This window comes from Ovis canadensis, chromosome 1 (genome assembly GCF_042477335.2).
Source record: "Ovis canadensis isolate MfBH-ARS-UI-01 breed Bighorn chromosome 1, ARS-UI_OviCan_v2, whole genome shotgun sequence".
Classification (NCBI taxonomy): Eukaryota; Metazoa; Chordata; class Mammalia; order Artiodactyla; family Bovidae; genus Ovis; species Ovis canadensis.
This window is the reverse complement of record NC_091245.1, coordinates 113,393,151-113,405,892: the sequence shown is the minus strand read 5'-3', so window position 1 is coordinate 113,405,892 and position 12,742 is coordinate 113,393,151. Positions and strand designations below refer to the sequence as shown.

Here is a 12,742-nt window from a genome sequence, read left to right as displayed (position 1 = left end):
TTGCATTCCCATAGCCTCCTCTCCCTCAGCCCTTAATTCAAATTTAAGCCCTACAGATACTTTCTCCCACTTTTCCACTCCATCTTCACAAGCACTTTTCTCTCTACCTCTACCCCAGAGGATTTCGTCCCATGAAGGCTACACTCAGATTATTGCCAATGATCGTGGTCATCTGTTGCCTTCAGTGCCCCGTTCCAAGGTGAGACATTCATCTCCATTCTCATCTAGAAAGTTAAAGAACCAAGGCATAGACCTGGAGTAACAGAGGGAAGACTTGTAATCTCCTGCAGGCACTACTTGGAAGATTAAAGTGCAACCTAATTCACATTGTAACAAGAGTGCTCCCAAACTTCCAGCCAACAGGATAAGTTTAACACCCAGAACTCCTTAAATTGATGAATGATTGGTATAAAATGAACACCTTCAGGTGATAATATTTATATAGTGGGTACCCGGCCAAACTTAGGCTAAGGATGTAGAATTTAAGCCAGTGGAGGTAAAGGGGATTAAAAAATTAGGGCAACCTAAATGAGAAAGGGGAAGAGATTGGGGAAGTTATGCTTTCAATCTTGTTTCGTGACAATCCCAAAGGTAAAAAGATGCAACTAACAAACAGAACAGACCTGCCAATAGGCCAGTTACTGTGAGTGAGAAGCCCTGTTGAGGAATCCCGTCTTTTTCCATTTAGGCAAGTCCTTGGGGCTCCTTCATGGGCACCTGGCAAATGCCTCTGAAGGTACCCCCTGCTCGGGCAACCCTGACCTCCCGTACAGCTGCTGGTGCTGCCTCCCTCACCAAATGGATACAGAAAAATCCTGATTTACTTAAGGCCTCCAATGGGTTGCGTCCTGAAATCTTCGGCAAGGTATCTTATTTCTCCCACTTAACCTCAATCCTATTTGCTTTTCAACCTCAGAAATGTCTATTGTTATACTACCACAATCCCAGCAGGGGGAACCTTTAACCAATTCTGTCTTATCCTGTGTAGTCCTTAAGCAACCTCTGGGGCCTGAAGTGATAAGCTAAGGACATCTTATCCACCCCACCCATCTCCCCCTTCACACAGTACAAAATGATCTGATCTCAAAGGGGAGGTTAATGGTTACCAATTTAACTCATATTTGAAACCTGACTTCTTGCCAATGGGATGGGGAGAAGGGGATTTAGAATTGAGATGGATTGAGAATGATCTAGGCCTAACTGGAAACAATCGTCTCTTCTGTTCTACCCCTGACAGCCCCATGATCCAGACAGTCAGAAGCAGCTCAGGAAGTCTATCACAAAGACTGTACAACAAGCACCAAGTCCCACCATAATCCCAAACTCCCCAGCCTCAAATCTCAATTCCCCAGATCAACTCCAAAGCTCACATCCCTCTGCAGGTCACACTCCAGGTCCCCAAAGCCCACTCTACTCTCCAAAGTGCCCACCTGGAAGCCCGTGTTTGCCCCACGCAGGCCGTAATCTAGCTGAGGTCCAGAAATGCAAACCTGCAACTCCGTAAGGGACTAAGGTACCGAGTGGCTTGAGGAAGACCCCCCCCTAATCAGAGAAATTACAGATGGGAATAAAGGAAAATTTGTAAAATAAACTTTTTTTGTTATTGGAATATAGTTGCTTTACAATTTTGTGTTAGTAACACTGTATGTTGAATCTTTTACTGATTTGAAATTTTTCTCTTCAGCTCTTTAGGTAGGAGGTAGATGGGAACCCCCCACCTCACTCCCCCAAGGTAAAGCGATTGGAGATTCATTCCCTATAAACTGAAACTCCACTCCAAGACAATAGCAGGACAATTAAGGGAGGAGGCTGGGCCCTGTTCAAACTACTTATTTCTCACTCTGGGAGTCAGACCTCCCCAACCACACATGCGCAGAAAGGCTCCTTGCAGGCAAAGCAGGGAGCAATGTCAAGGGATGCTCTACCCATAACGCCTCTTCAGTAGAATCCACCTTGGCTAAGAGATGTGTGCACTCACCTGAGAGAATCCTGATATACCACATATGGACTTGTGAACCAGACAAATAAAAATGATTGGCTAAAGGACACTAACAAGAAATAACTCATAATTCAAACCGCTTCAAGGGCGCAAGTCTGGGATAGTCTGCCTGTGTGCCTATCCACATGTATTATACTCTTTTTCCTCTTAATAAATACCTTACTTGCTTCACTACTTTCTTTGTGGGAGTTCTTTTCTGCAAAGTCAAGAGGCCAGGGCCCTTGCCACTGACCACTGGTCTCGTAGCTAGGATTTGGTGCTTTCACTGCTGCGGCCCAGCCTCAATCTCTGGCTGGGATACCAAGCCCTGCTCTAAGCTGCTGCAGGCCAAGGCCACCCCAGGTCACCCTGGCCGCCTCTTTTAACCCATAATTAGAAGGGTTGGAGGAAATAAATACCCCCCTCACTTTTCACCCCGAGCATGAACTACAACTTCAAAGTCAGAAGTACAACCATTTAGAGTAGAGCAGGTGTACGTGCACTTGGAGGTGGGGAAGAAAAGCAACAGGATGCCAGGTTAAGAGACATGACCCTTGTCTAACAGATCATATCTGATATGAGAGAACACACAGGGGAACTAAGAGTGGTAAAAGCAAAACTTAAGCAAAAACACAAACATAACTTGAAAACTGAAGCTACAGAAGTGATGAGACAGAGAAGAAAAAGGGCAACAGGCAAGTAAAGTTGAGGCAGAATTACATACATGACCACTCTGCCCCTCCCCTGACCCAAGCACCTGAATGATTTAAGAAGCCACCAAAAAAGTCCCTTATCCATTTCCCAGCCTCTCATTTCTGTTTATCTTTATCCCTGTTCTGCAACTTCCTGGCACTGGCTGTTACATTTAATGCACTTGCCAAACCTTTCCCAGTTCTAATACCCAGTTGTTCCCTTGTGTGCATGGATGCCTCACTCTGAGGACAAGTACAGAGGACACGTGGTGTGCACTGGAAAGCGTGTTAGTCGCTCAGTCCTGTCCAATTCTTTGCGACTCCGTGGACTGAAGCCCACCAGGCTCCTCTGTCCATGGGATTCTCCAGGCAAGAATACTGGAATGGGTCAGCATGCCCTTCTCCAGGGGACCTTTCCGACCCATGGACTGAACATAGGTCTCCTGCATGGCAGGCAGATTCTTTACTGTTTAAGCCACAAGGGAATCCCCCGCTGTGTGCTGGAGAAGGCTCCGAAGACTTCTCGGAGCCAGTATAGCAAAAAGGGAGACGTGATCATCACTTAAAGCCAAGGAGTACTGGGAGCTGGGATGAAGACTGATGAGGCAGCCAAGCAAGGTCTTCCTCTCTAACTGACACCAATCACAGGCACTGCTACTTCTCTCCAACCCAAAGCTTTAACTGGCTGGTGAGCAACTCAGAGTGACACACTAAGGAGATCAGTCACCCCAGCATTTCTAGAGACTACCAAAACAGCACTCCCGCCACAGGGAGCTAGGGACCCGAAAGCCTGGCCTATATGGATTAGGAAAGTAGCAAGTTTTCTCCTAACACCATAACTGTCTGCCAGGTTTCCAACAATCTCTTTCTACCCTCCACTCTCCCCTCCCCCGATTTACATACTTAGCTCATGGTCCCTTGGCCATCCCCTCCATTGTTCCACTGGATTCTAACTTGCTGAACTGTACCTTGGGGCTTATAATCCGTTCTCAGTGGGATTCTGGAGTTTATAACAAACTAAAAGCTCTCCACAGCTTAACTTCCTTTCTCCTGCTTTCTTCTCTGAGGTTTCTGCATATTAAATCCTTAGCTACTTTCATTTGATTCCCTGATAATTTTTCCAGTGCTCACTTAAAAGGACAATTTGCTTCCCTCCTGAGGAAGGTAGGATTGGGAGACACAAGCACCTGAGAGGAGGAGACCAGAGGGAGACCAGACGGGGCAGGGAGGAAACTGGCTCCTCCTTCCCAGTCGCCACTGTCTTGGTTTCTCAAAGTATCAACGAGAGTCAAAGGCAAAATAATAATTTTAATTCAGTTTCAGAAAAAGATGTCACGTGATTCTGGATTAGAAAACATGACAGTAAGAGGTTTGGTTTTTCTGGAAACACAAGGAAAAGAAATAACCCGTAATGGAGTCAACAATAATTTTCTGGATTTTCTTCTTGCATCAAAATCTATATATCTTCTCCCCAAGACCTGCTCCAAGAGCCAACTTAACTCTTTTTATCTCCTGCTAGCTGGGACAGTCTAATTCTCCTCCACCCCCACCCCCTCTCCTTCCAGTCACATTGTGTGGGTGCTAAAGACCCTGGGCTCTGACCAATGGACAGAATTGTCCTTTGAGCCAGCAACCCACAGGCAGTGGCACCCGAATCACCACTCCCAGTCCCCATGGCAGAGGCCACAGAGCTGGCATTGTTTCCACTGTCGCAGGAAGAAGGAGCCAAAGGCTGACCCTCAGCATAAATCAAGGCCTAACATGGAGAGAGAAAGAAGGTTCCAAAGCCCAGAGTAGGCTGCAAGCCGGGGGCAAGAAAAGGGAGTTTTTGCAGTCATTCCATCCTTAGAAATAAGGGGAAAACTGGACCCTTTTCCACCGTTATGGTTCTGTAAGGTACTCTACTGCTGAGCTCCAAGGGGATCTGCAAGCAAAGAAGGGTCTAAACAAATGAGAATAACTTTGCCCTGGCCAAAGACAAGAGTAACAAACAGGAAGACAGGTCAATGTGATAATTTGTAGGATGACGACACTGGGAACTTCAGCTCTTCACATGGCTGCCAGCCCTACAGAGGACAACACAGTAAGAACCAGGACAGCCACTCCAGACTGGTGTAGCTGGGAAATCGTCAGGCCTTTTCCTAGGTCCCACATCTGTAAAAATAAGAAAAAAAAATTTCAGCAATCAGGGTCCTGGTCACTCTCATAGCTCCTTTCTCAGAAAAGAACTCAACTTAGAAACAGGTAATTTCTCTCAGCATGATTCTAGAGAAAAGCACTTCTCCCTTATTTGTGACCTTCACCCTCCTTGAAACCCACAATACGGTACCTGCCACCCTCTTATCCCAATGACAGTAAAGGGAATCGATCCTCAGTCCCTATATGTAAGAACTTTCAGACTAAATAGATAAAACTTTCCCTTGTGACAACAAAACCAGATCAAGGTTTTCCGAAGTGTGTTTCTCCAAAAACTAGTTTCTCAGAATGTTAAAAGGCGTTACATGTGGGAAAAAAAAGTTCTGAGGTCAAATAAATTTGGCAACTGTTTAAATACAAGACTTCTCAAACAATTTACTAATGCACACTATTAATCTCCAAAATGGGGATATAATACATGGTTTTTTAGATATAGTCAACCTCTGAATCCTCTTTGGGAAGCAACATTTGTCCATTGGGAAACTAGTATTTTTTTACAAAATAGTCTTTGGGGAATAATCCCACATGACTCAAGGCATGGCCAAAAAAAACACTACTCTTGGGATCTAGACTCAATTTTGTTTTGACTGGTGACATGCCCCCACCACTAAGAAATATCTTTTTAGTTAGTACCCAATGTCTGTGTATATATATTTTATATATAAAAGCTCATGAAACAATATGCAATATTTATCAACACCTTCTGTGTTATATTCTGTATGGTATATTCTATTTAAAGTTCTTTTTTGTTGGTAGCAACCCACTAAATACATTTTCTACCCACTGAGTCAAAAAACACAGTTTAAAAAACACTGATTTAGACTCTCTTGTGCCCTAGGGATATCAACGTATCGTATTCTAAAAGCTCTCCTAGGGCAAAAGCAGAGTCTTCAGGTTTCACACTTTCCACACATGACTGCATCAACACAAATAAGCCCACACTTTAAGAATGCTTCAGAGAAAAATTAGAGCCTGGAAGAAACTCAAGATGAGAAGATGTCCCTACCTCAGGTGTCAAACAGCTTCTACCTAGATAAGATTAGGAGTCAAAAAGATAAACAGTTGCTTGCTTATAAAGGAACAGTGCAGTTCAGTTGCTTAGTCGAGTCCAACTCTTTGCAGCCCCATGGCCTGCAGCACGCCAGGCCTCCCTGTCCATCACCAACTACCAAAGCTTGCTCAAACTCATATCCATCAAGTCAGTGATGCCATCCAACCATCTCATCCTGTCGTCCCCTTCTCCCACCTTCAATCTTTTTCAGCATCAGGGTGGGAAATGAGTCAGTTCTTCGCATCAGGTGGCCCCAAGTATTGGAGTTTCAGCTTCAGGATTACTCCTTTCAATGAATATTCAGGAATGACTTCCTTTATGATAGACTGGTTGGATCTCCTTTCAGTCCAAGGGACTCTCAAGAGTCTTCTCCAACACCACAGTTCAAAAGCATCAATTATTTAGTGCTCAGCTTTCTTTATGGTCCAACTCTCACATCTATACACGACTATTGGAAAAACCATAGCTTCGACTAGACAGACCTTTGTTGGTGAAGTAATGTCTCTACTTTTTAATATGCTGTCTAGGTTGGTCATAGCTTTTCTTCCAAGGAGCAAGCATCTTTTAATTTCATGGCAGCAGTCACCATCTGCAGTGATTCTGGAGCCCAAGAAAATAGCCTCTAACTGTTTCCACTGTTTCCCCGTCTATTTGTCATGAAGTGATGGGATCAGATGCCATGATCTTAGTTTTCTGAACGTTGAGTTTTAAGCCAGCTTCTTCACTCTTTTCTTTCACTTTCATCAAGAGGCTCTTTAGTTCCTCTTCACTTTCTGCCATAGGGGTGGTGTCATCTGCTTGTCTGAGGTTACTGATGTTTCTCCCAGAAATTCTGATTCCAGCTTGTGCTTCATCCAGCCCAGCATTTCACATGATGTACTCTGCATATAAGTTAAATAAACAGGGCAACAATATACAGCCGTGACATACTCCTTCTACAATTTGGAACCAGTCTATTGTTCATGTCTGATTCTAACTGTTGTTTCTTGACCTGCATGCAGATTTCTCAGGAGGCCGGTCAAGTGGTCTGGTATTCCCATCTCTTTCAGAATTTTCCACAGTTTGCTGTGATCCACACAAAGACTTTGACATAGTCAATGAAGCAGAAGTAGATGTTTTTCTGGAACTCTCTCGCTTTTTTGATGATCCAATGGATGTTGGCAATTTGATCTCTGGTTCCCCTGCCTTTCCTAAATCCAGTTTGAACATCTGGAAGTTCTTGGTTCATGTACTACTGAAGCCTGGCTTGGAGAATTTTGAACATTACTTTGCTTGCGTGTGAGATGAATGCAACTGTGCAGTAATTTGAACGTTCTTTGGCATTGCCTTTCTTGTGGATTGGAATGAAAACTGACCTTTTCCAGTCCTGTGGCCACTGCTGAGTTTTCCAAATTTGCTGGCATATTGAGTACAGCCCTTTCACAGCATCATCTTTTAGGATTTTAAGTAGCTCAACTATTCCATCACCTGCACTAGCTTTGTTGATAGTGATGCTTCCTAAGGCCCACTTGACTTTGCACTCCAGGATGTCTGGCACTAGGTGAGTGATCACACCATCGTGGTTATCTGGGTCATGAAGATCCCTTTTGTACAGTTCTCCTGTGTATTCTTGCCACCTCTTCTTAATATCTTCTGCTTCTGTTAGGTCCACATGGTTTCTGTCCTTTATTGTGCTCATCTTTGCATGAATGTTCCCCTGGTATCTCCAATTTTCTTGAAGAGATCAAGATCTCTAGCCTTTCCCAGTCTACTGTTTTCCTCTATATCTTTGCACTGATCATTTAGGCTTTCTTATCTCTTCTTGCTATTCTTTGGAGCTCTGCATTCAGATGGGTATATCTTTCCTTTTCTCTTTTGCCTTTAGCTTCTCTTCCTTTCTCAGCTATTTGCAAGGCCTCCCCAGACAGCCATTTTGCTTTTTTGCATTTCTTTTCCTTGGGGATGGTCTTGATCCCTGTCTCCTGTACAATGTCATGAATCTCCATCCATAGTTCATCAGGTACTCTGTCTTATCAGATCTAGTCCCTTAAATCTATTTCTCACTTCCACTGTATAATCATGGGGATTTGATTTAGGTCATACCTGAATGGTCTAGTGGTTTTCCCCACTTTCTTCAATTAAAGTCTGAATTTGGTAATAAGGAGTTCATAATCTGAGCCACAGTCAGCTCCCGGTCTTGTGTCTGCTGACTGTATAGAGCTTCTCCATCTTTGGCTGCAAAGAATAGAATCAATCTGATTTTGGTATTGAACATCTGGCTATGTCCATGTGTAGAGTCTTCTCTTAAGTTATTGGAAGAAGGTGTTTGCTATGACCAGTGCGTTCTCTTGGCAAAACTGTTAGCCTTTGCCCTGCTTCATTTTGTACTCCAAGGCCAAATTTGCCTGTTACTCAAAGTATCTCTTCAATTCCTACTTTTGCATTCCAGTCCCCTATGATGAAAAGGTCATCTTTTTTGTGTGTTAATTCTAGAAGGTCTTGTAGGTCTTCATAGAACGGTTCAACTTCAGCTTCTTCAGCATTACTGGTTGGGGCATAGACTTGGATTACTGTGATACTGAATGGTTTGCCTTGGAAATGAAGAGATCATTCTGTCATTTTTGAGACTGCATCCAAGTACCGCATTTCGGACTCTTTGGTTGACATGAGGGCTATTCCATTTCTTCTAAGGGATTCTTGCCCACAGTAGGAAATATAATGGTCATTTGAATTAAATTCACCCATTCCAGTCCATTTTAGTTCACTGATTCCTGAAATGTCGATCTTTACTTTTGCCATCTCCTGTTTGACCACTTCTAATTTACCTTGATTCATGGACCTAACAGTCCAGTATTGTTCTTTACAGCAACGGACTTTACTTCCATCACCAGTCTCACCTACAGCTGGGTGTTGTTTTTGCTTTGGCTCTGTCTCTTCATTCTTTCTGGAGTTATTTCTACCCTCTTCTCCAGTAGCGTACTGGGCACCTACCAACCTGGGGAGTTCATCTTTCAGTGTCATATCTTTTTGCCTTTTCATACTATTCATAGGGCACAATGTTTCAAAAAAATAAAGGTACAATGCTTTACAGAAAAGTTGAGTCCTACTGGGTGGTGGTGATAGGGGGATATTCTCTAGCATATCAGAGACCCTGTCACTTCCTACTCTCTTTCATCAATTCTACCCTCCACTCCATTAGATTTTTTTTTTCTTTTAATGTAAGGGTAGATATGCATTTACATGAATATGAATATACAGGGAAAGTTCTGGATGTGATCTTGGAGAGACAGCAGTGAGCAGTCCTAGAGAAAGATCTTAGCTCTCTTCCCAGGAACTGAACCTGGATAGCCTGGATGAAAACCAGGAATCCTAGCCACCAGACCACCAGGGGATAGAGCCTTGTTAGATCTTCTGGCAGCACAACTGTCAAGCTCAGAGTGCAAGAACTATGGACTGTCACAAAGAACAAAATCCTGTCCCACACTCAGAGCTAGGACTTGCTAGAAGAACAAACAAAAGCAGATTTAAGGGCTTAAGAAAAGCCCTGACTGAGTTCTGACATTTTACAAAATCTCTTCCCCTTCCCTCCTCCCACTCTGAGACAAAAGCAAATATATGGCAAGTCCCTGCCTGAGCCAGGATGCCAACAGAGGAAGCTGATCAGCTGATTTTATTGGAGAGCTTTGTTCCGTGGAATAAGAAGTCATTAATGGAAATGCTCTCCCTCTCTCTCCCCTTCCCCTGAGGGAAGTGAAGTCATTTTGAATCAAACTGAACACTGCCCCAGGGAACAGTTATAGATACACTTAATTTAATAGGTCATTTAGTCTCTCACTTTTCTGATTCCATTAAACTGTCTATTGGACCAGACTAAAATTCACAAAGTGCTTGTCTCTAAACTCTAATGTGGAAGTTACAAAAGGTCAAATTAAGGCAACAACATCCAACTAACAGATGGCTCAGGGTGAGAGAGAATGGAAAACCATAAAGAAGGAAGCTATAATTATCTTCCTGACAAAGGAAGCAAGACCAGGGGCAGGGAGACCACAAAATATCAACCTTAAAGTGCTGTAGGAGAGATTGATCCCTGAGCTGGGGCAGGTTTGATTCCTTAAAAAAAAGAAGGGGACACCAGTTTGAACTGACCCAAGCTCATGTAGGAGGCAACTTGGACAGAGTTTAGGCTGTCAAAAGATTTCTAAACCCAATACTGAGATCCTAGAGACTCGGTTTCTTGTTGAAGCTGGTCCTATTCTAATAGTTCAAAACAAATAAAAAACAAAAGCAGTTAACATAATCCAATATCAAGTTAATAATAATCAGTATACTTGACTCCAGATTTGTCACTCTGACTTGATGGGAAGAGTAAGACTGAAAGCAGTAACTAGTTCATAAATGAACCTCCAAGGTCTACAACAGTGCCTGACATAACAGGTAACAATTTCTGTCTGATAAATATGCCTTCTATGCCAGATATGTGGCCTGGCTTCAGGGGTCTCTTTTAGTAATGACCCTCTTAAAACTGGAAGAGTTCACGGAGACCCTGAAAGCATCTGCCAGGTCTATGTCCAGTGCACAGCTACATCACCAGCTGTGCTGCCTGGCAGGGCCCAAGCAATCTAGTTTAGCTTTGTCCGAGAGGCCCTTGAGCAAACATCCAGCACAACTAACTTTAAGAACAGTACTAAACCCAAACCAGGGACGAGAATCCTGAGCCTCTCCATTCCTTTCACCTAGAAAATGTACAGGTCTGCAATTAACTTACCAAGTGTCGGATCCCATTCCAGGTGTGATACATGAAAGGGAAGACAAGTGCAAATTTGGCTGTGTGGATCAGTGCTGGCCCCAAACACAGGGACTTCACAAATTCCAAATGAGACTCAAAGCTCCCAGGGACCAAGAGGGCCGACAAGCCAAAAAGAGAGACTCCTGAGGAGAAACAAAGTAAGCCCATCACAGCGGTCCATCAGCTACAACCAATAAAACACATAAAACTTGTTTCTATGACAGCCCCTAGCACTTCACACACAATTCTAAACCAATTTAAAATGGGGAAGATTTAAACTAATGTTCACATGTGTAGGAGAAAGGTTCCATGGAATCTGACTCCAGTCTGTTAAATTTACAATATATATTTTAGCATCTTAATCCTCATCCAACATTGCCCTCCATAAAAACTTTACCCACCACTTTAGAAGTCACCTCTGCTGTATCTGTATCATCTCAGTAAGAAAAAATAAAAACAGTATACTCAGTTCAAGGAAAAGACTGAAAAAAAAATTTTTTAATCAATCAAATCTCTACCCACAGAAATTTAACTCAAAATGAATCAGAGACCTAAATGTAAGACTCAAAACCTTAAAACCAAAAAAAAACAGGAGTAAATCTTTAGGACTTTGGATCAGCAGTGGTTTCTTAGATACAACACCAAACCAGAAGCAACAAAATAATAAATTGGAGTTCATCAAAACTAAACACCTTTTGGGGTCATCCATTTCTCCATTAGTCTGGAAGAACGCTGATGCTGAGAATAATTACTGTGGCTAAACTTCAGATTGTTGGAGCATTCACTGTATTCCGGGGGTGCAGCTTTCTGTAAGTTTGCTGTGGCTGAAGCAAGAACGCAAGCATATGCAGACTACTACAGAAATTATGATTCCATGAACAATTTTTGAGATGAGGAAGGCTGGTATCTTTCAGAGTGCAAAGTGATTTCACAATGTAAAGAATTTCTTTAGGTTGAGTTCCATGGAAGTTTTGTCACTGAACTGTAATCTGAACTATGAAACTATGACATAAGAATAATGGAATAAGGAATAATTTGTGCTGATAAATCAACAAATACTATGGAAAAAAATAAAAAACTTTTGTGCTACAAGCAATGCCAACAAGAAAGTAAAAAGACAACATATACAATGAGAGAAAATTTTTGCAGTTATGTCTGATAAGGGACTTGAATACAGAATATATTAAAGACCCTTACAGCTCAACAATAAAAAGGCAACCTAATTTAAAAATGGGCAGAGGATGTGAATAAGTCTCTCTCCAAAGAAGTAAAAGGTCCATAAGTATATGAAAAGATGCTCAATACCATTAGTCACTAGGGAAATGCAAATCAAAACTATGAGAAGCCACTTCACACCCACTAGAAGGCTATATACAGTTAGTGCTCCATACCCATGGGTTCTGCATCCAAATGAATTTAAATAGAAAATATTAGAAAAAAGATTCCAGGACTTTCCTGGTGATCCAGTGGTTAAGAATCTAGCTACCAATGCAAAGGACACAGGTTCAACCCCTGGCCCAGGAAGACCCTAGATACTAGAAAATACTTCTCAGAAATGTTTTGCTTTCCCTCAGGGCATGAATACTCCTGCCACCCCACCCCCTAGAGGCTGCAGGGGGGGGGCAGACAGGCAGAGTATATCATGAGATTAGTTTAACAACACTTTAGATAAAACAACAATCAGGTGCTGCCAACCTGAGTTTTAATCATCATTTGAACAGATTCACCAAGGCCCTTTTAGATATTTTCATTTTCTTTTGCAGTGATATCTACAGGGGTTTACTGGGAAGAAGTATCAAAATTTACAATGGCTTCTGGAAGTGCCAACAGGATTTACTGACAATCTGCACAGTTCTTTGTGTTGCAGCACTTAATTGCAGAGAAGTAGGCTGAAGTTGGTCTTGGCAGTCAATAGAAAGCACTATTTAATTTTTTTTAGTGATTAGATGGGACAGTCAATGTCTTTGTTTTCCCAATTTAAATTGTTTAGCTGTTAGAACAGGTTCTAGGAGGACAGTCTATTTTCTGCTTCCCAGTAAACTAAACATTAAGAAGAGGAC

General features: G+C 42.6%; 2 protein-coding genes across 3 annotated transcripts in view; one reads left to right on the top strand and one right to left on the bottom strand.

The window, feature by feature from the left end:
* The window catches only part of CFAP126 (cilia and flagella associated protein 126), a 28,256-nt gene extending 26,083 nt beyond the window's left edge, over positions 1-2,173 (top strand). For both annotated transcript variants that reach the window (XM_069546946.1, XM_069546955.1), the window contains 3 exons: positions 119-199; positions 689-865; positions 1,238-2,173. In XM_069546946.1, coding sequence (XP_069403047.1) covers positions 119-199; positions 689-865; positions 1,238-1,504 — 525 coding nt within the window. In that variant the 3' untranslated portion in view covers positions 1,505-2,173. The remainder of the gene's footprint in view (positions 1-118; positions 200-688; positions 866-1,237) is intronic.
* A 1,785-nt stretch (positions 2,174-3,958) lies between these two features.
* The window catches only part of SDHC (succinate dehydrogenase complex subunit C), a 31,154-nt gene continuing 22,370 nt past the window's right edge, over positions 3,959-12,742 (bottom strand). Inside the window, exons 5-6 of the mRNA XM_069546963.1 lie at positions 10,662-10,825; positions 3,959-4,824 (exon numbers count right to left, since the gene is read on the bottom strand). Of these exons, the coding sequence (XP_069403064.1) occupies positions 4,720-4,824; positions 10,662-10,825 (269 nt within the window). The 3' untranslated portion in view covers positions 3,959-4,719. The remainder of the gene's footprint in view (positions 4,825-10,661; positions 10,826-12,742) is intronic.